Source organism: Camponotus floridanus, unplaced genomic scaffold, assembly GCF_003227725.1.
Source record: "Camponotus floridanus strain SB8 unplaced genomic scaffold, Cflo_v7.5 scaffold1, whole genome shotgun sequence".
In the NCBI taxonomy this organism is placed as follows: Eukaryota; Metazoa; Arthropoda; class Insecta; order Hymenoptera; family Formicidae; genus Camponotus; species Camponotus floridanus.
In genome coordinates this window covers 288,807-314,705 of record NW_020229214.1, presented here as the reverse complement: position 1 = coordinate 314,705, position 25,899 = coordinate 288,807, and the positions used below count along the sequence as shown (strand labels likewise).

At 31.5% G+C, this 25,899-nt stretch overlaps 1 protein-coding gene and 1 long non-coding RNA gene across 5 annotated transcripts; one reads left to right on the top strand and one right to left on the bottom strand.

Annotated features, from left to right (window-relative positions):
* Window positions 1–1,046: 1,046 nt before the first annotated feature.
* Window positions 1,047–24,476, top strand: LOC105253526 (protein diaphanous). Of its 4 annotated transcripts, none has more exons than XM_011261609.3 (17): window positions 1,047–1,553; window positions 2,314–2,388; window positions 14,474–14,656; window positions 14,887–15,185; window positions 15,287–15,307; window positions 15,633–15,942; window positions 16,265–16,611; window positions 16,731–17,016; window positions 17,100–17,444; window positions 17,558–17,700; window positions 17,774–18,041; window positions 18,125–18,364; window positions 18,443–18,697; window positions 18,810–18,974; window positions 19,044–19,287; window positions 21,630–21,711; window positions 22,333–24,476. In XM_011261609.3, exons 2-17 carry the CDS (start codon window positions 2,356–2,358, stop codon window positions 22,352–22,354), a joined length of 3,243 nt encoding a protein of 1,080 aa, XP_011259911.1. In that variant the 5' UTR covers window positions 1,047–1,553; window positions 2,314–2,355; the 3' UTR covers window positions 22,355–24,476. The 4 variants fall into 4 exon arrangements, with proteins under 4 accessions (XP_011259911.1, XP_011259914.1, XP_011259913.1 ...); XM_011261611.3 differs by lacking the exons at window positions 1,047–1,553; window positions 2,314–2,388 and adding exons at window positions 10,703–11,152; window positions 11,580–12,064 and having other exon boundaries at window positions 22,333–22,354; XM_020028185.2 differs by lacking the exons at window positions 1,047–1,553; window positions 2,314–2,388 and adding exons at window positions 10,703–11,152; window positions 11,477–12,064 and having other exon boundaries at window positions 22,333–22,354.
* LOC112637184 lies at window positions 17,189–25,676 on the bottom strand. Its single transcript, XR_003122453.1, has 2 exons — window positions 25,104–25,676; window positions 17,189–17,384 (listed from the first exon to the last, which is right to left on the bottom strand). It is a non-coding gene; the product is annotated as an uncharacterized LOC112637184 (long non-coding RNA).
* Between the last annotated feature and the right edge of the window lie 223 nt (window positions 25,677–25,899).

The window sequence follows — 25,899 nt, the reverse complement described above, 5'->3', positions numbered from 1 at the left end:
GAAAATTGTCTAAGCTCAGAAAGTCGATGATTTCCGACAAAGATTAAAATTCATCACGTATAGTTCACGAAGTGTGAATTCAAGAAGCAGATTTCGGATATTCACTGTAAGTCAGCCGCTCCTCGGGTGATCGGGACGAGATTTAAACGGTAGTGCCGCGAAATGGTGTAGAATTTTATGCAAAAAGAACGAAATCGCTATCACGTCCGGAAGTCGAGATATAAATTGACCGTTTTTCGTCTGCGTGCGGACGGTCGAAATCGTGCACGACGCCGCGCATGTTGTTTGCCTCTCTCGCGCGATATTCACTGTAACGCGGCGAGTAAAATGGCAAGCCGAATGCAATCGTTCGATTAATTCGTTAAATATTTATATATACCGAACGAAAAAGCGAACCAGAATGTAATCGTTCGATTAATTGATTAAATACTTATATATATCGAACGAAAAGATGAATTTTATCTCACAGCAGGCATTTTGTGTTTTGTAAATAAAAAGATAAGTATGACAATGAATATAGAAAAATATAAATATAATAAATATATTATTTATTAAATCTTTGAATTACAGTATTTTTCGCGATTGAATAATTTATTTACTATCAATTTACATACATAAGTATCTTGTTATACATCACTGGTGCTATACCGGCATTTCGTGCACATAGCACGGAATAAAACCAGAAATTGTACATATTATATATTACCCTCCGAGAACATTTATGGATATTGGCTTTGTAGTTCATGTCCATGTTTTTAATGTCCATAGAGGGAGTATCGCTTCCAGGGATCACCTAAAAGCGGGCCATGACATTTCTCAGTCTTCTCTCTGCTTGAGATATTGCTTTGAAGTATACATTATCTCGTAATCATCTCTATCCTCTTAATTTTTTATTTTATAAATATATTCTTCGTAAAAATATACAAGTACGAAATTTATGTAACATAGATTGGAAACTGAGCTTATTAATTTCCTTTGTTTATGAAAATCGGAGTTGAGAAAGCGACGTTTGAGGTGAACTGTCTCGAGAACGATTTAAAGTCAGTTGTCATCTGTCACCTGTCACCTGTCAGCTGTCAGCTGTCAAAAGGAACGAAACTCGTCCCTTTCGGTATATTCGTAATAAAAAGCTGTATGTTTTAAAAATTGCAATTACACTTTTCGTCCAACGATCGTGCGGTGTGAAAGTGTGTGTGAAAGCGAATTTTGCTTCTCGCGGTTGGCGACAGTGTTTCCCCTCCCCCCTCTAACGTTTGGCGCTCGCACGTTGCGTCGGTCGCGCAATTCGGAATTGTTGCAACAAATACGGCGTGTGCGGAGTAACGGACATTTTTCACGTGTCTCTTTGGAAAGGTCAGTGGAGTTCTCATCGGAGAAACTCGCGCAGGTATCGCTCGAGTTCGCGAGCGCGCGCCAACCGCTGCCAACTTCGTGCGGCTTCGCTGAAGATACGACCGAAGAGACGACGCCGTGGAACGTACATCGGCAAAGTGCTCACCGATTAACGTAAAAGCGCGCAAATCCGAGCGAAGGGGAGGCCTCGACAAATTCAGGTAATACACGCCAAGTGTTAATGTCTATTAACGTCTTTCTCTTGATGGAAAAGAAAAAAGATTGACTCGTTCAGGAGCGATAACATCGAACATTAACCTATCTAAAGATCGCTTTATTTAATGAACTCTTCCTCTGTTAGATTCTGTTGTAGCTCAAGGCCGATTTTTTTGCTCGCTCGAAAAGCGAACTTGTCAACATTGATGGCAACAGGTACATCGTTATTTCATGGACTTTAATTCCATTTCGAAAAACTAACCTTTCACTCAGTTGTACATGTATGTATTTTATGTACGTGTACTTCGTGTAATTTTTATTCTTTTAAATACACATTTAAGTGATTTAAGTGATATGGATATTATGGATAACGAAGGAATAATTTTTGTTTATAGTTGTGGAAGTAGTATGAATAAGGAAGTAAGAAAAAAGGATAGGTTAATATTTACTTTATATGAAATATGTATTTAATATTTTTATATCCTGTAAAAAAAAATTGTCTTTGTTGACCAATTTGATGACTAACTCACAGTGCGTTTGTACAGTGATAACTTCCAAGTATAGTACTCCTTATATAAAAGAACTTTGATAAAAGAACTCCTATAGTGACAAACCACCTGTTACATTATATCTTCAGAATAGAACAGATTAAGACATATATGAATTATTCGTTAATAAAATGTGTTAAAATATTTATGCTGGGATTTATTTATTCAGGAAACATATTAATTTGTAAATAACCATTCTGCAATTTTTTTTTTTTAGAGTGATGCATGGAAGAAGATAACAAATCTGGAAAACGAGATCATGGCGAACAGAAGGGACAAACCTGCTGGCTTTGTGAGTAAAATTATTAAACTTTAATGTCAGAATGTTTAATTAATTTTTTAATAAAGATTTAAGGTAATTTATCTTTAAGATAATTTATCTTAAAGATTAATTTTTTAATATCAAAAAAATAAAGATCATAAGAGTAAAATACAGTGAACACTGTATGTAATATATATAGCATCGTACATCAGCTTTAAATAAAGGTATTATTATAAAAATTGTTGAAATAATTTAAATACATATGTGTACACAAAATAGTAAAAAGATAATACAATATTCTGTTTAAAGAAATATCTTTGAAACTTATTGCAAATGAAAAATAATACTCTAGAATTTAACTACACCTTGCTTTAGAATGTATGATTTAGAATGTAATAATGTGTGCTTTAGAATGTCATAATTAAATTATGCATCCTGAAACTGCACACACAAAAAATAATGACAGTAATAATAATAATAAATAACAATAATAATAATGTTTTCGAATAATTCTAGGAAGACCTGTATTTAACTCTGTCATCATTTTTAATTTTATGAATTATAATAAATCAATCAACTCTCACATCTTAAACAAGCAACATATATGTTCAAAGATATATCTTTTTGCACTTCTTATCAGCAAGTATTCTCTAACGTCATCGACAAAACGTTTTGCGACAGTCGTATTGTCAACAACACCGATGCAAGATCGAATGCTACTGATTTCCAATCTTAGTCACACTTATCTGTCAGTTAATGAATGTCATTTGTGCAGTGACTTCGTGATAATTGTGCGAATGCATAATAAATACGCGAATAGATAATGTTATAAATTGAATACGAAAGAAAACAACTTGGAAAAAGTGAAAAATGTCTAGCATTCGAAGAAGAAAAACTTGGTATCGCAAAGTCGAGTGAAAAATGCATGGCATTCAAAGAAGAAAAACTCGGTGTCACAAAGTCGAGGTCGGGAAAAGGAAGTGAAGTAATTTTCCGGAATCTTTCTCGATTTCTCGGAAATCAATCTTGATACAATTATAAAATTCTTTTCGATCGACTCTAAAGAAAATTCGCGTTATAATGTTAAACTTTCGATACATTTTTTAATTCAAAAATAGAAGATGAGTCACATATATAGTCGTCGTATCGCAATAATAAACTGCAGTAATCTGGGAATAGATTTTTTTTAAATATTTCTTAATAGAAGACTTCGTTCTTGGAAAATATACAAAGAGAATACAGAACGTGATAAAACAATGTATTTCTATAGTGATAGAAACGCCATATGTGGGCACACGCCGAGTTTCCTGTTATGTTATCATATTTGTCGCTTTTTGTATCATTACAAGTGGAAACATTTAACGTACTATCGTTTGTGTAAAAAGACTCACTCTACTTTTCGATTACCACACTGCTTTAATTGTTGCTCTGACATGCCAATTTTGCGTACACGTCGCAAAATTTCCTTCACTATCTCTAGCCAGATATCGTTCCATTTATAATTCGATTACCTTCGTGATATAAAACCTGTTATCGTAATATCTTGTTATCGCAATATCTTGTTCAGTGGTTCTCAAACGGTGCTTCATAAGAAATACGTGAGAGAAATTCCACCTGTTATCTGGAAAAATATGATAAAATTAAAAGTAATAAATTAAAGAATTAGGCAAAATTAAAAATATTTGTTCTCTTTCTTTTTGTTTCTTAAATTATACAAGATTATTTAAAAATAATTAAAAAATAATACTGGTGAATTTTATCTGCGATGAAAGAGTAAAAGAAATTTAGAATCGTTGCTTTGTGGTTTAACGCAATCCTCCAGAAAGATATGCGTACTTGATGACACACATAGATATACCAATACATGTATGAGACTCGACCTTAGGCGTAGCATAATTCGAGCCGCGTTATAACTTGCACTTTATATCGGACACGTCTAGAATAATTTAAATCTAGAATGATTATAAATTTTCCATGTTATACCACAGTTACGATTATTAATTTTATCATTGGCGGTCTTTAAGTAATTTTTAATAATTATAATTTGATTCTGAACAATATCGATGGTATGTTGAAAGTCTCTGTGGAACAAAAACTAGGTAACTACACCTTTCGGCACATGTAACATTATGTAGCATTTAGTGTTCAGTGAGTAGTGACAACGATTGATGCAACAGTCAGACGTGTATAAATAATATGTGCAAAGGAAATTGCATTTGATCAATTTCATCGCGATAACCAATACAACTCTAGGCATAAATTTTTTACATAGTTGTGCTTTTTCGAAATAAAATCTGTCGTACACATATATTTTTTAATATTATATCTTGACGATATATTCTGTAGTCATAAAAATGTAACATTAAAATATTTTCTATAAATATATAATAAATATATAAATATAAATAAATATATCACTATAAATTAAAAAATAAATATGAAATAAATTGAAAATAAATTAAAATATATTCACTATAATAAAAATATATAAATATTTTCATTATAAATAAAATAATAAATTCAAAAAATTAATAAATTAATAAATCCAAAAAATAAATAAATTCAATATAAACATACATAAATATATAATAATATATATAATGTTATTCTCTTTTTTGCCGTTATTTTTGTGATTATTCGTGTACTATGAGAATCTCTCAGAATTAAGATATTACTTATGATTAAAGTCAAATCGAAACGTCTAAGCCTTATGTATACATCATATACATCCTAACATCATAACATTGCAGAAGTAGATAAATTTCAAAATCTGACAGACGCAAGCGGTGCGTGAAAACGTGCGTGAAAAGTACGAACGCAAAAGCTCTTAACAGATGAGCGATTTGAGCGTTTCTCGCGTGAAGACAAAGGCGCGGCTTTCAGACACGAAGATCATCCTCTCGGCGAGAGATGCGTAGGTCGGAAAAAAAGGAAAGAATCGGTTCGTACATTCGGCCTCCGTATGTCTGTGTATGCCTATCGGAATTTCGCGTGACACCGTTTCGATCTCTCTTGCTCTTTCGGAAGAGAAGGCCGTTCGGACCGTTGTTGGCGTCATCGCTCGGTTGCTCGCACAAGTGAGATCATCCGCGAGAATTTTTTTTCCGGTTAATCAGAAATATAATTAAAACCACCGGTTAATTCCCGAGGAGCGCGTGAAAAGCGTCGTACATCGCTCATTGTACTCGTAAAGTCGTACAACACTCACAGAACTAAGAAATCATTATTTTCCCGAACATCAATTTCACAAATTCTTTCTTTACTCGAATTAATTGAACTATATTCTATCTCGCAAATCTTTATTTCTTCCACGATATATTTGTCGGAGAGATTGCGATCTAACAAGTATGTTAAACATATATCTTATTTGTTAGTTTTTAAATTTTAAAAGAGACTTTCTCTAGGATTATAAATAATAGGATTATAGGATTTATAAATCGTATTTAAAATTAGTCTTTTTTATATCGATCGCGATATGTATGATTTTATTCTTAATTTAAGTAACGTTCTTTTTTTATTTATAGTTCTAGCTTTAAATAGAATATAGCAATTAAATTAAATTAATGATTCACTAAAGAATTTTTTTTAATAAATATTTAAAAGTCAAACATTTTTTTTATTATGTTAAGTAATTTGTTACATAAAAAGCACAAAAATTAAATATATATTATAGTACATCAATCCTGTGAAAAAAGGTAAATAAATATTTATATAAGTCATAAGTAGTTCAGTTTTAACTTGAATATTGAAGATAACATGAGAATCCTGGTAAAATATTGAGAAATAAGAGGAATTTTCAAATACGAATTTCTGCGCTTATTTTTAATAATAATCAGATCAAAAAATGATTTATATATATATATATATATATATATATATATATATATAAATATAAGCATAATCAGATAACATGAATAAGATTGCAGTATTTCATTTTACATTTCTTTTATCAATAATTTTATTCCTTTCTCGAATTTTTTAAAAATTTTATATTAAAAACGCAATCGCTGGCTAATTTACAACTTTTTTTAGAAAGTAAATTGAATTAAATCAAAAAAGATTTTTAAAATGTTAAGATATATTTTTATCGATTAAATTCTTTTATATTTTCCCTCTCGCTGAATTGACTTCGTGATCAGAATTTGTCTTAATTCTAACTATTTGCAGTATTATAGCCGTTTAACGATGGCGATAGAACAGGTGGCCGTTTATGTTCGTATATAGAGCGTTACGTAATATGAATGCCGAATGCGATAGCGCATTTTAAGATATTGAACCCAGAAATTGCAAAATTCGCATAAAATTTTTTCACTCTCTTATTTCTCAATTCTTCACTAGGATTCTCATAAATGTTATCTTCAATATTTCAATGTTATCTTCAATATTTCAATGTTATCTTCAATATTCAATTTGAAACTGAACTATTTATGACTTATGTAAATATTTATTTATCTTTTTTTCACGAGGTCGGTGCACTATAATATGTATTTTTTTTCTTGTGCTCTTTGTAACAAATTATATAACATTTTATGTATATCAATTTATGTTCATATGTAACATGATGCAAATAACGCAATCGAAGCTTTAAATGAGATTAATGTAATTAATCTCGACTTTATTAATCTGGATTATTCGCTGTTGTGTCAATAAATAACATTTTTGTGAAAAACAGATAATACTTAATGTCAAAGATTGAGATCAAGTTTAAATACTGACGCTCATCTAAAAAAAAATACAAATTACATAAAGATGGTATCCGAGATCTTTTCGTGTTAAATCTGAAGACATCGAAATTCGTGTCAAGTTTACCATCGAGCATGGTTTCGATCGAAATAAAGAAACCATGTATATCGATCGCAAGACAGAGAGATGTATGTCAACGTCGAGAATAACCTCGGGACGTATGTCAACCTCTAAAATATTTACCATGTCAAAATACACATTAATCAGCTATATAAATAACAAATAAAATTTCTTCACAATTACCTTATGAGAAAAATAAAATTGGAAACTTAAATTCATACTTGAAAAGTAATAAACATTCATTATAATTTATTATAATTTCTAAAAAGTATATTAAGTGATATAATTTTAATATATAATTAAATTATATATTTTAAAGTTTATATAATTATATATTTCACATATTTTATATAAAAAATATATATTTTTTAAATTACATCTAATTACATTATTTTTATAACATTTTTTATAACACAATTATAACATCGTGTGCGGAGACAAGAAGAGGGAAATTTCCCACAAAATATTATTTTTTTAATATTTCTATTGTGGACGCGTTATCTCCAAAATTATATCTTCTTTAATTATTAAAATTATTAAAGCGATATTAAAATATCGCTTAACGATATTTAATATTATCAATTTGATATTATCAATATGATATCAAATATTATCAAAAATATTGAAAATGTTTTTTAAAAATATTATTAAGAGTAAATCTCTACTTTTAACGTTATAAGTAGAGATGTTCTTCCAAAATCAAACATAATGTTTTTTATCAAACTTGTCGAAACCTTGGTTTATTCGGAGCCGTGACGTAGTCGATCGGGCACATTCCGCGATACGCAAGGATCCACATGATTCACGACAACGATCTATCCTTTTGGTCGGAGTCAACCACGTGAAAGGAGGCGTATATAACAAATAATTTGAAATTAATATAAGAAAAAAGAAATAATAATTTATATCATCGATTTATGTAAAATTTTTTAGCGATTTTGAAACAAAACAGAAGTGAGTAAAATGGAAGTGAAACAGAAAATAAAATAAAACATCCTAATATAACAGGCAATAATATTGTGATAGTAATAATCTTAAATTTATTTTCTTTAGTAAGAGCTTGAGTAAGGAGTTTCCTATCAAAACAAAAGAGCCGAAAATATCTTTTAAGCATCGAGGATATTTATTGAAAGCATGATGTCAGCGGGACAAGAATAACTTACCTATCATTTGAAATTATAACGTCAGGAGCGAGAAAATAAAGGAGAAAGTCTCTTGCAACTTATGCGAGAGAAATGATCTTCCGTCGATAGAACTGTCATCATATTTGACATAGACTTAAGATCACAGGAAAAAAGAATGAATTATAGAAAACTAGGACATTAGTGTGAAACTACACTTGTTAAAATGTCATAAAACAATGAAATTGTAAAGTCAAGTGGCATAATTAAGTATAATAAAAGAGTTTAAATTATCTCTAAAGAAATTTTAACTCAAACATAAATAAAATAATATATATGAGAGATTTCTTGATTAAAACATTAATATTTAATCTACAATTATATATATCAGGAAAGTAGTGACAGAAAGAGAAAATAATTATATATATAAATTTATTAAAAAATTAATCATTCTTGATTTTATAATAGATTTTAATTATTCTATTGATTTAATTACACTTTCAAAGACTTATTTTACGTATTTTTTTTACTAAAACAATTTAAATATAATAAAATGTAATCAATTAATCTAATAAAATTCTAAATAAATATAAAATTTTAAATTAATGTAATAAAATTCTATCATATTTTGTAAATCTGACTGATATTTACTTTGTAATTTTTTAATTGATTTTTAAAATGACAAAATTGTTTAAATTTTTTAAACATAATTTGTCAAATATTTTATTTAATTTTCTCCTTGATATCAAAAATTATATAAGAATATAGTTCACATATCTTATTTTACATATTACTAAAACAATTTAAATGCAATAAAATTCTATCATATTTTATAAATCTGACTGATATACATTTTATAATTTTTCAATTGAATTGATTTTATGATTTAAATTAAATTTCAAAATTGTTTACTGAAATATAATTTGTCAGATATTTTATTTAATTTTCTCCGTGATGAAAGATTACATAAGAAGATAGTTCGCGTAAGAGGATATTACGATCCTGATTCTAATCCTCTTTGGCTGGCGTTATTTACACGCGGCTTATTGTCGGCCGACATTGATCCAAATGTCCACACGCGGAAAAGAAAAGCCGGCTCTTCAAATTAGTACACTTCTTACGAATTTCAAGTCTGGTGAGCTTGTTTTTGATAAGCAGTCACCGTAGAGGAGATACGGTTCCGCGATACGAACGTACCGTAAGAATACACGTCGGGACGCCGATCTTTTGGTTTCTTTAATTCCACCACACGATGCCGTTATGTTAATCTTACGTTGTGGCCTAACTGTACCGACTTTATACATATACGTACATATGCGCGTTTACAGGCACAGGCACTTTACACACGAACGAATCGGAGTAACGAGTCATCGATCAGCAATTATAAAGTTGCGAAATTTGGCACGATAACAAATTGATTGGGCTTTTCTTTGAATTTCCTTTTTTTTCTTGAATCTTTCATTTCTCTCAATTACAAAATACAGATAAAATTTTTCGCTCTTTTGCTCCTTGGTTTTTTTTTTCAATTTGATATTAATATTTTTTAGTATGAAATGTATAAAATTGTTTTCTCGAGTAACGATAATTAAAAAATTTAATAAATCTCTATTTAAAATTTAATATTATCTTTAAAATTTTAAATACATTTTATTTTGAGTCAGATATTTGATAAAAATATTTATACAAAGATTTACATGCTGTATTAATTGAATTTTTTTATATAAACTTTAATATTGATAGAATTGCAAAATTATGGAATCAGATTTTTGTTAAGAGAAATTCATTATAATTTGATCCAAGATTTGTTAAATGAATATATGATTATTCTTAATTATATATAAAAAAATAATAAATATGCATATATATAAGTAATAAATATACATAAAGAATTATGAGAATTATGAGAAATATAATTATGAATTATACGAGAATGAAAACTCTTTTACCAAAGATCTATAGTTTAAATTAGCTAGCCAACTTTCTATAATAATTCCATATTACTGCTTTGTCACGTCAGATCTAACCGTAAATGTGCTCATTGCCGTGATCATTGCTTTTACATTAAAAAGAAAAATGTATTTTTACAGTTGCACAAAGATCTATAAAATATCCATCTCAGAAATAACTGTATTTTTAATCTTGTAGGATAATTACAATGACTATTATTTAAACCTACGTCATTTCTCTGCGTAAGAAGAAAATAATAATAAATTAAGATATGTTAACAAATAATGATGAAAATTAAATAATAAAAAATAAATTAAAAAATAAATAAATAATTAAATAATAAAAAAATAAATACTTAATTTTTTAATTAAATAAAAAATAAGATATTTCTTTTTACTGCAGATTCAAAATTTAATTTACCAGATATAATAACTGAATAATATTATTTGTACATAAAAATAATAGCTTTCCGGGAAATAAAATTCCCACTCGTTTAAGCTTGTTTTGACAATAGTAAGATTAAAGCTTTATATATAACTGCGATGCTAATATGTTAATTAAGCTAATGGAGGAAAGTGAGAAGGTTGTCTGGTCGCATTCCATACATGGTCTCTAATGTAAGGAAATATCTCATGGCTAGTTTATTTTTACCATTTTCTGCGTGTTGGGTCGTATCGTACTGTGCGTATGTCTCAAATAATAATGTAATAAACGCAAAATATGCGCCTGGGAAGGGATGAGTATCGCGTGCATTCAAACGTCGTGGACCGACATGCGATTTCCAGTCAGTCCGTCGTTGTTCTTCTTCACGCGCGGTTCTTCTCGATCGAGTCTCTTCGCTAAATCATCCGGATTCCTCCTTGACAGTTCCCGAGTGCAACGATTGCATAATTGGAAACCTTACGTGGCGTCTGACAATTATCGTAAGAATATCTCGAATAAAGGAATAACAGTGATAATTAGTGATGAACACGCAATGTTGCAATATTTGAGAAGCAATACTTGCAATATTGAACCCTCTAGTCGTCGAAAAAAATCTTTCAAAAATTCGTTCGAAATATTTTCATGAATATTAATTTCATATTATTATTAATGTTTATTCTTGCTTAATATTCTGTTGTGCATTATTTATTATTAATTCTAATGAATTTTTATTAAACATTTAAATTATTTATTATTAATTCTAATGAACTTTTATTAAATATTTAAATTATTTATTATTAATTCTAATGAATTTTTTTTGATAGAGTGAATTATCCTTAAAATCTCTTATCACTTATCGATGTGATATCAGAGAGTTTTATCTGCTTCGATCATTATTTTATATTTATTCGGCGTTAATTTGTTCAGTTAGTCAATTGTGAGCGACACACCTGTGCATGTCATTCGTCCATTTTCCTATGACATTATTGAAACGTACGTATTCGTATTCGCGAGTACATGGCTACGGTGTTGCGGTGATTGCCATAGACTCGCTCACGGAAACGTCAACCGGTGTTTCCGCCATAAGGAATATAAGGACGTTCGGAGCTACTGAATGCGTGAGAGCCGATAAAAGCCAGCTCTGCTGGCACAATGTGAGTCGAAAAAATTGTTTTTTCCCACTTGGCGATATTTCGAAGCCTCGTCCTCGATAAAAAAAAAGTACGAAAGGTGCGTAAATAAGTGTCGCGTGTGGGCTCGGCCTAAAAATAAAAGTGCGTCCGTCACGTCTCTCGAATCAGGACCCGCGACCGACACGCGCGTGTCTGATGTGAGTCATTCGTCGCCATTCGTCGAAGAATCAATTATCTTTCAAGTATCATCGTGAACACGCCGCAATGATCACGGACTGGGTAAGCTTTCGTTTTAATCGACTGTTAATTTAATGTTAAAAAATGATCCTTCTTATAACCACGTATAATTCGTGAATTAACTCGAGAGTTAAAAGTCTAGCTTAAGTTTTACTCCGAAAAAATCGAAATAATTTAAGTCTTCTGAGGCATGTTTTTGTAAGCATGTCTGATGGCTACACATTAAAAAAATGAAGAATAGTTGTTGGAATTTAGTGAGAGAAAATTTGAGATATAAGAGATTTGAAATCTCATTCGTTTTAGATTCTCATTTAGATTCGTAGATACAAATAATAATTATTAGTCAGCTAATTTTATTGTGTTAAGCTGCCATGTCATGCTTTACATTAATGTTATTTTCCGCATCCGTGATATCGAAAACGTCATCGTAGATATCACTGTAAATTGCATCATTGCAGAATTAATAATTGTCAGATAAAATGCGTGTTTTAGAGTTTTCTTTAATACCATGTTTTTTTCTGAATCAAAAGTTGAAACAGTTGCGAATAATCTGTAGGTGATATTTTTTATTTCATGTTATCATTTATTGTGGATCATGTATAGTGTTTATCGCAGCAAAAAGATGCCATAAATAAAAGATTTGATGGTGATTTGTATGCAATCGTCGTTCTTTAATAGTCTTTATTAATAATCGAAGAATCTATAATAGAGCTGGTGATTTCGAAGACTTCGATGTTCGAACTTCAAAGTTATATTATAACGTTATATTATAACGCGATAAATATGTTGCAACGTTTTATAAACATACATTTATAAAATTATAATAAATGTAATAAATATAATATGATAATAAATATAATATAAATAATAAATATAAATAATAAATAATATAATAAATATAATAAATATGATAAAATCTGAATAAAACGTTGCAACTATGTTGTTAAATTGAAAAATATACGTTTAAAAATTTTGATTTTTAATAATTTTTAATAATTTCTCAATAATTTAATTTTTAAATAATTTTTGTTTACATATATTAATTAATTTTCACTTTTATTTAAAATATTTTCAACGTTTCTTACATGAATTTGCAAGAATATATTTTTCGAAGCCTCGAATCTTCGAAGTTGTCAAAAGTAACAGTTCTAATCTATAATAGCGGTAATTAATTTGACACGTGTGTCACTTTTCTGTCACGTTCACCTGCTTATTATGATTCATAGTTTCTCTATTCCGGTGCAAAATATTTCCTCCGATATTCCTCGGGCTTTAAACTTTATAATCGCGGTAAGTCGGTTTAATAGTCGGCGGGACACAACGTGGCAAATATTTTCCGGTCGCTTCTTCCTTAACACCTTTGCGCATCAAATGCGTATCGTGCAGTTATTTCGCGGTAAGTGACTGGAGTAATTGCTTCCAGCTCCAGCATGCGATTCGTGTCATCTCGCAATAAAATTCAACGTACTTCTAAGCGCGTTACTAAATTACGCGCGAGCACGAGTTGGGCGTCGCTTGAATGATTATGTCACCGTAAAATGCAAACCCGACTCGCGCAAAGAGAAAACATTTACAATGGAACTGGAGTATCGGAATGTTGTTTATCGAAAACTTTCTAGGCCCGATCGAATTTACGTATTTCGATTCGAGGCTTCCCTCTCAGAGTCATTTAAAACGTTTACCCTTGCGATTCGTTGCTTATTTGTAGGCTGTTCCATTTTAATTTAGATGCTGTAATATCTCGAAGACAATGCATTTTCAAAAAAAATGTTTTCAATAAAACTTGTGCGATTTAAAGGAAAAAGAAAGATAAGAATATTATATCCCATCCTTTATTACGTGGAATATTATAAAAAATCGATTTATATAAAAAAATTAGGGTAGTTCCATTTAAAAAAATTAAATTGATCTTCATATGAACTTAACATTTACACCCAAGATCAAACTAATATTCCTATCTTTTTTCTCCCTCTAAATCCTACAATTTTTATCTAAAACATTTTTTTTTAAATGCATTGTTTACGAGATATTATAATGTCAAAGTTAAAATGAGACAATCTATAGTCTGATTTTCAAGGATGATCTTATAAAAATATCTAGTGTTTAGATTATAAGATATTTGTTTCCACAAATTATTAGATTTGCAGATCCTCAGCTCTATGAATATTTCATCTCTCCCGAGATGCATAAATATTATTGTGCATGAAAATTGTTATCTTATGTAGACACGAATGTTGATTATTATCTGAAGAAATATACAAATAAAATCTTGATAATGATGGTATAGTATAATGAGTTCCAATAGTAAAGCGAGAAATTGCTCCATTGGAGGCAGCTTTCTCTTTGTTAAATTGAAAACGCAGACTGATTGTGATGCTATTAAATAAATCGATTTTTAATAAATTATTAATAAACTTTCTAAGATGGTGGCATATAAAATTACTGTTACAGTTGGACACATGGTTCGGTCGGCCGAAAAAGGCTGGTCGGGGGAGTGGGACACGCGGCTATTCGGGCAGCAACACGATGCCCAGGCCACACTCTGGCGACGACATCAACGAGATCGAACAACAGCGTTGCATCATCGAGAGGATGGATGAGGAGACGGTGAACGACAGATTCGAGGAAATGCTGGTGAGTGCACACACATGTGTACTCTAATAGTTAAGTTCATAGACATATATTTTCGTCTGGTTCTTCCTCAAATATGCATCATTAATTTCTATTCTTAAATTTTATATTTTCAATATCGTGTAAAATAAGGTACTCAATTGTTTAATTAAATAAGATATTTCTTAACTATGTCGAAAATATCGAATATTTTAAAAGAGCGAGGAGGAAATTGTTGTCATCTTTCTATTTAGGCCAATATGAATCTAACTGAGGAGAAGAAGGAACCCTTGCGCCAGCAATCGGAATCTAAGAAGAAGGAGATGTTGGTATTGCACTACAAAGGCAGTATACAAGAGAACCGATCCAAATTCGATAAGCCGGCGGATTATATACAATATCTAGCGCAACCCGATTTAAGTGTCAACAAGATCTACAATTGCATCGAATCCCTCAGGATTGCGCTGACCAACAATCCGCTCAGCTGGGTGCAAGAGTTTGGCACCAAAGGGCTCAAGCAAGTTTTGGCTACTCTCAATGAGTGTTATCGAAAGTAAGTGGGTCTTACTCTTGGAAAAAATGTTCTTAGCATCTAGATGAGTCATTGAATATATTTCGATTAATTCTCTAACGATGGATATTGTTCTATTCCAGTGCCTTCATATATTATGATAGGTAATTCACGTAAAAGTACTATTTGCTTGACTGTTTTGCGATATTATTTGTTACGTTAATATCTTTTAACCGCCTATGTTACATTACTGATGACAGCGAAATGTTACTAGCAACAACGAAAAAACTATTTAATTTTCGAAAAACGCAAGATCTCCATAATTATAAAATAGTTTAATTACTTTATTTACGCCATTCGGCAGAAATTTTTACTCAACTATTTTACTTTAGTTTTGCATGATACGCATCCTGCTTATGACAGAAATCTGTAATATTACGAAATCCATGTCATTCTTTATTAATAAAAAAATAATTCATTTTTCCTCAGTGACAACCGTTACGAGCGAATACAATATGAATGTATTCGTTGTTTAAAGGCTATCATGAATAATACCGTTGGTATAAAGGAAATGCTGGCCCATCACGAAGCTCTTACGATCGTAGCCAGATCACTGGAACCGACGAAACCATCCGTCATGTCCGAAGCTGTAAAATTACTCGGCGCGGTGTGCCTCATATCGAGCGATAGTCATAAAAAGGTTTTAGACGCAATTACTATGAATGGCGAGTTCAAAGGTCGGGAAAGATTTTTGCCCATCGTACAAGGATTGATGAATAAAAAGAATGAAAATTTAAGGGTACGTTTTATTTATTTGTACAATCAAATTAATTAAAAGAAGATTGATGAAATTTATGTTTAACAATTTATGATGCTAAATTATTATATGTATAAAATATTATTATGAAAATGTGAACATTTTCAGCAACCTATATTTCTTTTTTATTTTTATATTCGTTCAAAAAATGTTTATTTGTTCATTACAAATAAAATATTGTATAAAATATGTATAAAATATTATGAAAATGTGAACATTTTCAGCAACCTATATTTCTTTTTTATTTTTATATTCGTTCAAAAAATGTTTATTTGTTCATTACAAATAAAATATTGTATCGCAGGTAGTATGCCTTCAACTCATAAATTCGATAATATCATCCGCCGAGGATCTAGATTTTCGCTTACACCTCAGAAATGAAGTAATGCGAGTCGGTTTAGCTGACATTCTCGAAATGTTAGAAAAAGACGAGTCGGAAGATTTGGCGACGCATTTAAAAATTTTTAATGACCACAAAGAAGAAGATTATGAGGAATTTGTACAGAGATTTGACAACGTACGTTTAGAATTAGACGATGTTAACGATTGCTTTGAAGTAGTCAAAAATATGGTAATGGATACTACTGCCGAGCCTTACTTTTTATCTATACTTCAACACCTTTTATTTATTCGAGATGATGCTCTGGTTCGGTAAGTAGACAATTTCTTTTATATTTACTTATAATTTTTTTCTCACAATATTATCAATAAATCCAAATCTATTTTTCTTGTAATGGCAACTTTATTTATTTATTTTGCTTATTTTTTAGAACGGCGTATTATAAACTGATCGAGGAATGTATATCGCAAGTCGTATTGCATCGTTCAGGCTGTGATCCGGATTTCAGTGCGACGAAGCGCTTCCAGATTGACGTGCAACCGTTAATCGATACCCTAGTCGAGAAATCACGAGCTGAGGAGGAACGTCGATTGGTAGAAGTAACGCAAAAGCTAGAAGAAGCTATAGCAAGTAGACAAGAAGCCGAAGCGAAGCTTCAGCATGCGGAAAACAAGATCAAAGAATTGGAGCAGGGAACAACAAAGTCTGGCAATTCTGTAAGTATACCTATATTGATTAAGTCTTTTTTTAGACATACACACAGTCTTTTATAATATCAATTTGTCATGTTATTATATAGAGAGCTGCTGTATGTCCACCTCCACCACCTATGCCTGGTATGGGTGGATCATTGCCCCCGCCACCTCCTCCTCTTCCTGGTAGTGTTGGTCCACCTCCAGTGCCCGGAATGACTTGTCCACCTCCACCACCTATGCCCGGCTCGAAAGGACCTCCACCTCCACCTATGCCTGGCATGAAAGGACCCCCAGCACCACCTATGCCAGGGATGATGATGGGTCCACCACCGCCACCAATGGGGGGATTATCTCCACCGCCTCCGATGGTACAGGTATTGCCTCATGGGCTAAAACCGAAAAAGAAGTGGGAAGTAGATGGACCACTAAAAAGGGCGAACTGGAAAGCGGTATGTACGACTAACTTACATTGTTCGAAATTATCAATAAAAAGTATTATCAATTTGAACATAACTATTTCTTAAGCGTATTTAATGTTAAATAAATCTATGACGCATTTCAGATTTTGCCTCATAAATTAACAGAAAAGTCATTTTGGACAAAAGTACAAGAAGATAGATTAGCTAGTCCAGAAATATTGAGTGGTCTCGCGCAAAAATTCTCATCAAAACCAAGTGGAAAGAAAATGGACGATGTAGTTGATAAGTAAATTTCATCTTATCGATTATCATTTTTATTTTATATATAGAATATCAATAAAACTTTGCTGTGCACGCAGGTCAGCTCAAACGAAGAAAGTAAAAGATCTCAAAGTTTTGGATAGTAAAGCGGCTCAAAATATATCGATACTTCTTGGTGGCACATTGAAGCACATGCCTTATATAGAAGTGAAGAGATGTTTATTTAGATGTGAAGGACCAGTTATTTCTGACAATATATTACAAGGATTAATTCAATATTTACCACCACCAGATCAATTGTCAAAGCTGCAAATGTACAAGGATCAGTACAATGACTTGACTGAAGCGGAACAATTCTGTGTTACAGTAATTCTACTTGATTTTTTAAATATATATTAATGCATTTGAATTCATTACTAAATATAAAATTGATAAATATAATGTTACAGATATCTACAATAAAAAGGTTACTGCCCAGATTAAGATCATTGAGTTTCATGTTGCGATACGAAGAATTGGTACAAGATGTTAAACCTGACATAGTAGCGGCTACAGCAGCATGTGAAGAAGTGAAGAATAGCAAAAAATTTGCCCGGATACTCGAATTAATATTATTACTTGGCAATTATATGAATTCCGGCTCCAAAAATGGCCAAGCATTTGGATTTGAAATTAGCTTCCTTACAAAGGTTTATTTCTTAGTATATATAAATACAAATTGCTCATCATCACGTAAGCTGTTCCTCAATAATAATTTTTTTTTTCAGTTAACTAGTACTAAAGATATCGATAACAAACAAACTCTTATGCATTATTTGGTGGATACGATAGAGAGAAAATTCCCAGAATGTCTCAACTTTATGGAAGAATTAGCACACGTAGATCGCGCTAGCCGAGTATCTTTGGAGAATGTTCAACGGACATTACGTCAAATGGAAACCAATATTCGTAATCTCGAGCAAGATCTTTCGAATGCTAAAGTTCCACAATGCGATGAAGACTTTTTTATAGACGTTATGAAAGTATCCTTTACCATTTCTTTAATAATAATTATTAATTATTAATACCGACATTAGATAGAAGACATTAGAATTGATCAGATAAAAATATTTCCTTGACAAAGTCACTTTGTAGCCATTCGCTAAAAAAGCCAGGGAATCCTATGAAGTTTTGCAGAACATGTTTAAAAATATGGATACCTTATACACGGACATCTCCGAATTCTTCTCCTTCGACAAACAAAAATACACTATAGAGGAATTCTTTGGCGATATCAAGACGTTCAAAGACGATTTCTTGGTAAATACGCGTCATTTTGGACTGCATCGTTATCGAATCAGTCTTAATGCGTCTATGTTCTCACCGTAGCAATCGCAGAGGGAAATAGTAAAACTGAAGGAAGGTGAGGAGAAGCAGAGACGGGCAAGAGAGGCGCGCGAGAAAGCGGAAGCCGAAAAAGCGGCTCGAGCCGCACGCAAACGCGCATTAGTCGATATGAACGCACACGAAACGCAGGAAGGTGTCATGGATAGTCTGATGGAAGCACTGCAGACTGGCTCGGCCTTCAGTCGACCGGATCAACGACGCAAACGACAAACGCGTGTAGCTGGTGGTAAGTTCTATAGGACATACAACTGGAAACGAATGGCGAAGAGGGATCAAGCAATTCAACCGTATATGTTTACTAATACTTTATCTACTAAGTTAACATACGAATATGAAAACGTAACTCCAACTGAGACTCTGCGACACAATATGATTTCGAATAGGATTGTAACTAAATTATCTACGGCGAATGACTCGACGAGCTTTTTTACACCGGAAGAGAATCAGGAGCTCTACAAGCGAATGTTGCTAGAAGAGGCCACGAAAACACCTAAGCAATTAAAACGTCCATCTAGAGTCACGTACTTTCAGAAAAAGAAACAATGCAGCCGTTGTAATCTTGCGTATTATACGGCGATGCCAGTATTCGATGAAACACCAAAAAGAGATATTTTCTTAAAAACAGTTACGAACTTGGAATCCAGATGCGTTAACGCTGATTGGGAGTCAAGCCCGTTAATCGATCAAAACGTTTCTATTAAACGAGCACGTATAATCAGTCCGGTTAAACAGAGACGCGTTTTAGTCAGCAAGATACGCAGGAGAAATAGCATTGTACGCCGCGCTATATTCAATCGTAAACGTATACGCGCCAACAATAAGATTGCAAAATATAGATTGCACAAATACTTGCAAAGTCCACCTAATATGAGTAGTACTATGCCACTGGCCATGAACTCGTCAGTTATAAGTTCGAATTCCGCAAAAAATACGAAAATGTCCAAATCAGTCGACGGTCTTCACACTAAAATATTTAAAACAGCATATACTCCGATGAAACTCTTACGAACGAAAAATTTTGAAAATCTAGCGCGACACAAAGACGAAGCTCAAAACGTATTAGATGTGAAAAATAGATCTTTAAATTCCAGCATATCTACACAGTTTTCAAGTAACGACCAGATGACTAACGCACAATCACCATTATTGATCGAAATGAGTGGAGTTACGTTATTATCAGAAAATAGTCCGTTGCATTTGATAAAGCCAAATCGTACTTCTAAGAGCAGTCTAAATATATCTGGGAAATTATTTGGTAAACCTATTTCGGAAACAAGCAGTCCAAATGCAAAACATAATCTTAGAATAATGAAGAAGCTAAAGGATAGATCATGGAAAAAGAAATGGAAATTTTGGCAGACATCTAGCAACATAAGCATTACGTGATGTAATTATATTAAAAATTAGATTGATATATATATGAAAAATGCAAGAAGACTGAGAGACGAGAGAAAAAAAATATAATTTTAACTATTATTACAAAACTATTATTACAAAAAACGTTAATGCATTCTAGAATCATTAAATGATTTTTTCATCCATTTTTCGAAATATGTAATGCAATAACTTATCCCAAAACTATTGTTGCAATAATATTTTCACATTATAATTAACAATAATTTAAAAAAATACAATGTAAGAATAATTATTTTGCACTATTTATATTAATTTGAAATTGTTTAAGCTTCACTTATGTCTAGGATTATAAAACTATATTAATTTTTAATGGATGTACAGTGTAAATAACTCGGTTATCTATAGATATGTAATTACATCTAAATGCTATACGAGCTGTTCAAGACTGATAATTGTGATACATGCTGTGATCTGAGAGCTTTAATATATTCACATAGCATTTTACTTAAATATCTCAAGTGCCTTAGGCAAATAAGGGTATTTAAAAGATATTTTTTAGTCTTAAATATTATACACATATTTGATATATGCAAATATATTGATAAAAAAGCAGAAAATACGAGAACGAAATAATAAAATTATCAGAAGATTTTTGTATTATTTTGATCATTTGTCTGGATTACAAAGTTTAGTAAGAGATTTAGATGTAATTTCACAATAAATTTTTCGATATTATTTAAGTAATGTATTGCAATATTAAAATTTAAAAAAATTTTTTTTCTAATAACACTGATTTATAAAAAAAAGTTTATATTATTTTTACGATTCTTAATGTATTTTTTTTTTAATTTTTTTTTTCAATTTTAAATGACATAAAACAATTGAGTTTTTGACAAATAATGTATTACAGACTATTTTGTATCAAAATATATATATTTTTAATTACATGCAATAACGAGTATTTTTGCTTGTCTTAATATTGTTTTCCTCAATGTTTGTATATCGTATCATTTAGCATGTATGATCTGTGAGATGCTAAGATAGGAACATTCTTCAGTATCTGTCGATATTGTATAACATTTAATTTTTTTATAAAGCAAAAATTTTTTTTTTAATATTACTCTTTATTTTAGTATGATATATATAAATCTTACTATCTTTGAACAGTATCAAGCTTGCTGTAATGAGTTCAATCCTGTTTTAATTTTGCAGCGGAAAGGAGAGCGCAACTAAATAGGAGTCGATCACGTACCGGATTAGTCGGATCTGGTTTACTAGGGAGAGAACTTTCGACGTAAGTACTATTCATGTAAAAGTAATGCTTACTGGGCAAACAAGGCATGTTTGAATCATACGCTTGGTTTCTTACATGTATATTACATGTGCTTTAGAAATAATATTTACTTACATCCGGAAAGCAGACAATATAATATAATTTCGAGTATCAAGGAACGCGGTAGCGTTCGCGTCAAGTGTATTTATTATTTATACGTGAATAATGTTATACCGGAAAGTGAAGAATCATAGAATCTAATTTTAATCTTATTAATTATATCTACATATCGTTTTTTTATTTCGAATAATATGTTATACGTTTATGGGAAATAGATAAAAATTTCTAATGCTCCATTTCTAATAATAAAACAAAGAATATATATTTCTGAAAATATGAAGTGCTATAATTGACTCACGTATTTTCTACCCAAGTGACTGTATTTGTTGACATTTAAGCTTCTTAAATATTTATCTAATAATAAAACAAAGAATATATATTTCTGAAAATATGAAGTGCTATAATTGACTCACGTATTTTCTACCCAAGTGACTGTATTTGTTGACATTTAAGCTTCTTAAATATTTATATGTGTAAATATACTGGTTATCATATCCTTATCTCTATCCATTGTTGTTGCAGAGAGCTCTTAAGTTCGGCATAACGTACTGGAAAGTATCCCGTTTCCGTCCTAACTCGTTGCTGTGATGATTTTACATCTCGTATATCGTTGGAACGACAAATGGGGAATATCATGCGACACGATAAATCGATATCATAGAGAAGAGATTGAGAAGAAGAGAGAAACTCCACATTTTAATAATCCCCCGACGTAAATCGAATTTTGCGAGACTTTGCATCAAGTTCGAGTCGCAAATGCAACAAACACTCGCGAGTGTGTCTTCCTTACGTATTTAAACATTCGAATATAGGTATATTGTACAAAAATATAATTAACGCATTTATATGACGTAGCGAAACTTGCGTCAATACTTGATAAAAAAAGCGCACTTGTTGTAAATATGCATACGTAAAAACTGGCGACGAGTTGGCAATTTATTAAAATTGTTTGCCAACGCGATGTACAGATACAATTTTTATCGAAACTAGCATTTTTTTACCACTATCTTTCGATGATCGGGCGACAGATTGCATTTATTTATATAGTGCGTTATTATTGTAAATATAAATATTTCTCATCTCAAGAGTTGTCGCGATCCGATATTATTATGACTATGAGATGCATTTGTATAAAGATTATTTATCTCCGTAGTGACTTCTCACTTACTACGGAAAGTAATAGTGTAAAAATACGCCTTTTTTTGGCGTAACAATATTTTGCATGCAATCGGAAATTGTTGCATGACGCGAGGAGGAGGTTCGTAATTATCGCTTATTTTAACATTATAAAGTGAAAACGGTGATTTATCTATAATTATTTCTTTCCTGAATAATCCGAAAACTACCATAAAGCGTAATTTGACGTTTGCGTCATTCGTTGTTCGTATAATTTTCATTCTAAAAATATTTTCAATGATAACAGATGTTCAAAATACCTTGCTACTATACAAAAAAGATTTGTACACTGAATTAACGCACAATTCTGCGACATATTTTAATAATAGTTTTTATTCATCTTGTAAGAAAAAACACATTTTTTTACAATGCAAGTACTACACTACCGATATACGTTAATCTACGAGCAAAAAAAACTGAAATTACTTTTAAGACAAATAGCTAATTCAACGCAACGTTTGCATTTTGTGATAACTGAACTGCTTGATAACACAGGTTCGCGATATTTTCGATACTTTTGATAGCGATGAATGAAACTCAGGGAGAGAGAAAGAGAGACAGAGGCAAGTCTTGGAAGACGGATATGTGAACATTACGGATCCGATTATGGCAATATATGATAATAACACGCAAAATAATTACATTGTTTATTATCACGTTTATATAAGTGAAAAAAAATGTAGGAATATCAACAGATTAAAGATACGTGAAATTAACCAATGTAAATGATAAAATAGCAGAACAGATTGCAATTCGCTCACTTCTTACATGCACGCTAGATTTGGAATGTTGATAAAAAAATCGATTACTATCTTCAACGACAGGTGATTGATACTCCAGTAGGCTAATACGTATCATAAACATCATCCAGGAAACGATAGTTCCAAATGCAACATGGAAAATAATGACAATTATCTATTGAAAAAACTTTGCCGATTGAATAAGAGAGCGAGATTGCATCGTGTTTAGTTAGTTAGCAAATAATTGCGAGTCACGTGGTGGGGCGACTATGCCAAGCACGTTCGAAATGTCTAGCGAAAGGCAACGTAACGAGCCGGTTCCCCAAGCTGTAAAAATCGAGGAAGTATCTCCACGACATCGCATTTTCAAGCTCGTTTCGCGTGCGCACACTTTTTGTACATAATAATCGGCGACGAAACGCGAAACGTTATGTGGACCATTTTAAATACGTACGTATATTTCAATGCAGCTTTTATTATATATATATATATATCGAGTAATATTCACGTCGAAAGGAGATAAAGAGAGAAAGTGCGTCAGCCGTATTTCCCCGAAGTAATTATACGTACCTGTACAAAATTATATATACCGCGGAAATCACATTTGCCTATAGATCGAATCTCGTAATGAATGAACGATTTGTTAATATTGTAGTTAAATATTTAATTTAAGACTTTAAATGAAGTATCCATCTGTATCATACTGTGAATACGCGGATTTAAGTAACATTATAAATATTATTATTATTATCTATTGTGTACCTATTATTTCTCAACATTCTTTAGTATCGTGTCATTGTGAGGTATTCACTGATTCAACATCCGATGAAAGTAGAAATCGATTATAATCGTCGATGTCACTGTATTGCATTCATAAATATTAGGCACTTTTCAACCTGAAATATTATTTATAATAATAATTGATTTGTTTTTTTTTACTTTCTCGCAAGAGTAAAAAAATAGAAATTTTACTGTACATATTTTTTAATGATACTCTTATTCTAAACATATTTATTTGATTAAATCAAGCATTTGTTGCGTAAGTCCAACAATTTATGAACGACGTTATACTTATATCTAAATAGTTATAAAATGCGGCTGATTACGCTTGTAAAGATGCGAATATGATGAAAAGAATACGAAAAGCAAGTGAAAATTGAAAGCTCGTAACGAGAAAAATGAAATCTGTTTATTTCATCGTTAGATAATCTCCGATTCTCGGGAACGCAGTCAAAGTCCATCGAATATGTTAACGCCATGAATATCGAGAGAAATCGAGGGAACGTGAGCGAAGTTGTCGGTCGCGAACTGCGAACGACACGCAGTCACGCGTGCGTTACACGTGATATCGATCGATCATGTTTAAGAGAAACATACCTTGTTCGTTCACCTGTTTTGCGTCCGAGTCCTATCGTGTTTTTTTTCTTCACATCCGAGGACACGATCCAAATTCCCTCGTAATAATCTTGTCGATTCCATCATGGTTTAGCGCAAACGTTGTTGTTTCATAGTTGCAATATTCGTTAAATCTAATAAAATATTAAAGCAAACAAAACGACAACAGCTTTGCATTTAGCTGCAAACTTATTTAAATATGTATATTATGTAACTTATGAAAATTCTAGGAGAAACCTATGTTGAAATATTTTAATAAATTTTTATACACTGTATATATACTTTTACTGCAAAGACACTGATCTAAATGACACCGAATGCATCGCCACAGCAAATACAAATGTGTCATAAACAAGGCAATTAATAACCATGATGTGTAATTCTGCATCGTGCATAACATCGTGACCCAAATGCAATAGTCGTAATACTTGTAAGATAGCTATTACTACGTGTGTAACTGGCGGATATAAATGTTTTATGTCTACAACACAGACCATTGTTGTTATATTGTAGCAATATTGCTGTAATATAGCAACAACGATCTGTGCTGTATGGCTTGAAAAAGAAAGTAAGTTTGAATTAATCGATCAGTCTGATCTAATCTTGGAATGGCGAGGCAGGTCTCAATATTTTCCAACTATCTACGATCCTTTTCAAGCAACAATCACAAATTCGTCTCTCGTGTTCTTCCTCCGCCGTCGTTTAATGATTTTAATGACGACGTTGCGTAAACTTGCCTGTCGGCAACAACCGATCACCTTCTGCTCGATAGCATTAA

What these genes read in the sequence shown, in the direction of transcription:
- LOC105253526 (XM_011261609.3), top strand. Translation starts at nt 2,356, where the DNA reads ATGGCGAACAGAAGGGACAAACCTGCTGGCTTT. An exon ending in GCCTTCATATATTATGATAG is followed by an intron (nt 15,308 to 15,632) that starts GTAATTCACGTA and finishes ATTTTTCCTCAG; the next exon opens with TGACAACCGTTACGAGCGAA. An exon ending in CGTTCAAAGACGATTTCTTG is followed by an intron (nt 18,975 to 19,043) that starts GTAAATACGCGT and finishes TTCTCACCGTAG; the next exon opens with CAATCGCAGAGGGAAATAGT.